This window comes from Helianthus annuus, chromosome 6 (genome assembly GCF_002127325.2).
Source record: "Helianthus annuus cultivar XRQ/B chromosome 6, HanXRQr2.0-SUNRISE, whole genome shotgun sequence".
In the NCBI taxonomy this organism is placed as follows: Eukaryota; Viridiplantae; Streptophyta; class Magnoliopsida; order Asterales; family Asteraceae; genus Helianthus; species Helianthus annuus.
In genome coordinates, this window is record NC_035438.2 from 60817111 (window position 1) to 60819968 (window position 2858).

Consider the following 2858-nt stretch of genomic DNA (forward strand, 5'->3'; position numbering starts at 1 on the left):
AGAACGCTAAATATCGCGAGAACGAATTAAAAAACCGCGAGAACTTTGTCAAAAACAATTCAAATTTAAAATTTCTTTACACTTATCATTATTATTCGAATACAATGTTATAAATGTCATTTATACGTTTAAATTTACGTGAATTCGTAAATAAAGAAAATTACACATGTGTAAGTTTGCCATTTACACATGTGTAAATTTGTTATATTTACACATGTGTAAAAATTCTAATAAAAGTGATTTTGAGAGGAGAAATGAATTATTTAATGTTGTAAATTCTTTTTTTGATATTGTATTTTAATTACAATGATGTTTGTATTAGAAAAATTGATTTTAATTGGTTTTTTTATTTATTCACACGGTCCTCGTAATATTTAGTGTTTTCAAAATAAACCTCCTCTATATATATATTAGGCTCATTCTTTATTTTTTTTCCCCATCCTCAAACAATGAGCCTCTTCTCTACCCTATAGTCTAATGTGAGTAATATAGACGTTGGACACATAGTTGGTACCTTTTGCCGTATCAAAGCATTTAACATTTAGTGATTTTCATGAAACCTAAAAAGAATTCACACTTCAAAGGACAACTTTCATACTAAATATCAAGTCACCAAAAGATGACGGTGCCATTAACAAACAAAACAATACAGCAAGCATCCAAATATCCAATAACTGCCAAACAAATATATAGCCACCGTCATTAAAGTTAAAAAAAAAATAACCAAATAAACCCTAGAACATAACATAGCTACTCAATTACCCTCCTGCAAACTAGTACTCTGAATCATAGCCACCATCAGAACCACTGTCATCACTGTCACAGCCACCATCCGTACCACCGCCATCACTGTCATAACCACCATCCGAACCACCGCCGTCACTGTCACCACAGTCGTCACTCTCGCTGCCATAGTACGAACCTCCGTCGTCGTCATCATCATCATAACCACCATCCGAACCACCGTCTTCATCATCATCACCATAGGTTATGTAACTGCCGCTGTTGCTCTTGTTGTAACTCACATTGCGGAAACTCTGCTCATTACGAACCTCAGTGTAGCCTCTTTTGTCACCAAATCGAAAAGTGGAGCTTTGCGTGTACTCGCTCCTTGTTCCAGTGGTTCCATTTTTCCAGTTAAAGTCTCCAGCCGACGCTTTCTCAGTAGTGGTGGCTCTGCCGTAGCTACCGGTCTGCTTGTCGCCGTAACTGTATTGAGATTTGTTCTGGTAACTTCCTTTTTCTCCACCGCTTCCTTTGAAACTCACGGTTGTTTTCACCGGTACGGAAGAGGCGTAACCGGTTGTTGCAACCGCTTTTGAAGCGTAGTTACCGGAACCTTTAGATCCTTTCGTCATCGTCGGTAACCTGTAACAAACAATAACAGATCACAAACAGTATAAACAAATCACAGATGATGACGTACAATTTGAAATGGAGAAAATGCAGTTTTTTTAGGGTTTATTGAACAAAAAATACGTATATCATAGAGACAAACATAAAGCATGATCAAAGCAAACAAAATTTGGTATAAATGTATATCGAAAGTGTGAATTATCATGCAGAATAACATATTAGAACGAATTCAAGTAAACAATTGAAAATAAAGATGAAATGAAAAACCTGGATTGTGTTGTGTGAAATGAAAATGAAAAATATAATTAAGGTGTGGGGTTATTTATATTGCAGAACGGCGTGCTCTGTACATTTTCCGTTACTGAGATAACGACGACGTTAGTAACCGCTCACTCACGTTTCACTACACCTGTTACCACCACCTTTCTGTTACTGGGATATAGCAAATGTTGATGTTTATCTTATCATGATTTGCTTAAAATTTTAAAAGTAATGGATTGGTTAACTTTTTTAGTTTATAAAAAAATGAGTTTATAAAAAGTGGATAATCTCTTTGTGTTTACAGCTATTAGCGGATTATGATTCTCATTATGTTTAAATTATTGATTTATCTTTTAAGGTTGTTAGCTATTATCAAACTGTTATCTCTAATTTGATTTGAATATTAAGATAAGTGTTTTTCATTATCTCACTAGTTTAAGTTCTTGGGTATAAGGAAAATACTTCTTAATTTCTTATAAATCTATTGATGTTCCCGTGTTACGATTACTAATACATATTTTAACGCCTCTTACTTTTTAACATGAAATTGCTTCTCATTATCAAATGTTTCTTATTCTATATTGTTGTCTCTTATCCTACCTTCACGAGCTTCAACTTCGAGATGCTTAACGCAAGTGTACATATAGCACAAAAAAAGAAATTATTATTAACACAAAGTTATAATAATTTGTACTTGATTATTGATTATTAAGTTAAAGAAAAATATTTTTAACATGTTAAACTATTATTATAGCTTAACATGCTAAACTTTATCTCATAAAAGGTAAATCTAAAGAAAGATAAAAGGATGTTGAACAACATGCATGCCTTCTGTCGCTTAAGTCGTTCATTTTCCTCTTCCAAATGCGAAATTGTGTTGTCTAGTTAACGCGTGTAAGCCTAATTTAACAAAAAAGAAGCATTATATTGTTGGAAAAATAAACCGGTTCGATTAATTAACGCGGCCAACCGAGTTATAACCCCTAAGAGTTACACCGTTGGCAACGAACTAAAATTCATTTAACTAATTTAACTGATTATTACGAACGATATACAAAACGGATCATAATTATATTTATGATCACGAGCGGGTTTATATTATTAATAATCGTTATTAATACTATATTTGTTTATCTTACTTAATAAACTTGTTGCAGGTATTAACTGAGAGACGGGTATATGGACCGGGTGAGACGGGTATACTTATCTCGCCACTTGTCGCACATGTACCCACCCTACGC

At 33.7% G+C, this 2858-nt stretch overlaps 1 protein-coding gene across 1 annotated transcript; it reads right to left on the bottom strand.

Annotated features, from left to right (window-relative positions):
- Positions 1-570: 570 nt before the first annotated feature.
- On the bottom strand, positions 571-1742 carry LOC110938679 (keratin, type I cytoskeletal 9-like). The gene is made up of 2 exons (XM_022180843.2): positions 1624-1742; positions 571-1368 (listed from the first exon to the last, which is right to left on the bottom strand). Exon 2 carries the CDS (start codon positions 1356-1358, stop codon positions 774-776), a length of 585 nt encoding a protein of 194 aa, XP_022036535.1. The 5' UTR covers positions 1359-1368; positions 1624-1742; the 3' UTR covers positions 571-773.
- Positions 1743-2858: the final 1116 nt, after the last annotated feature.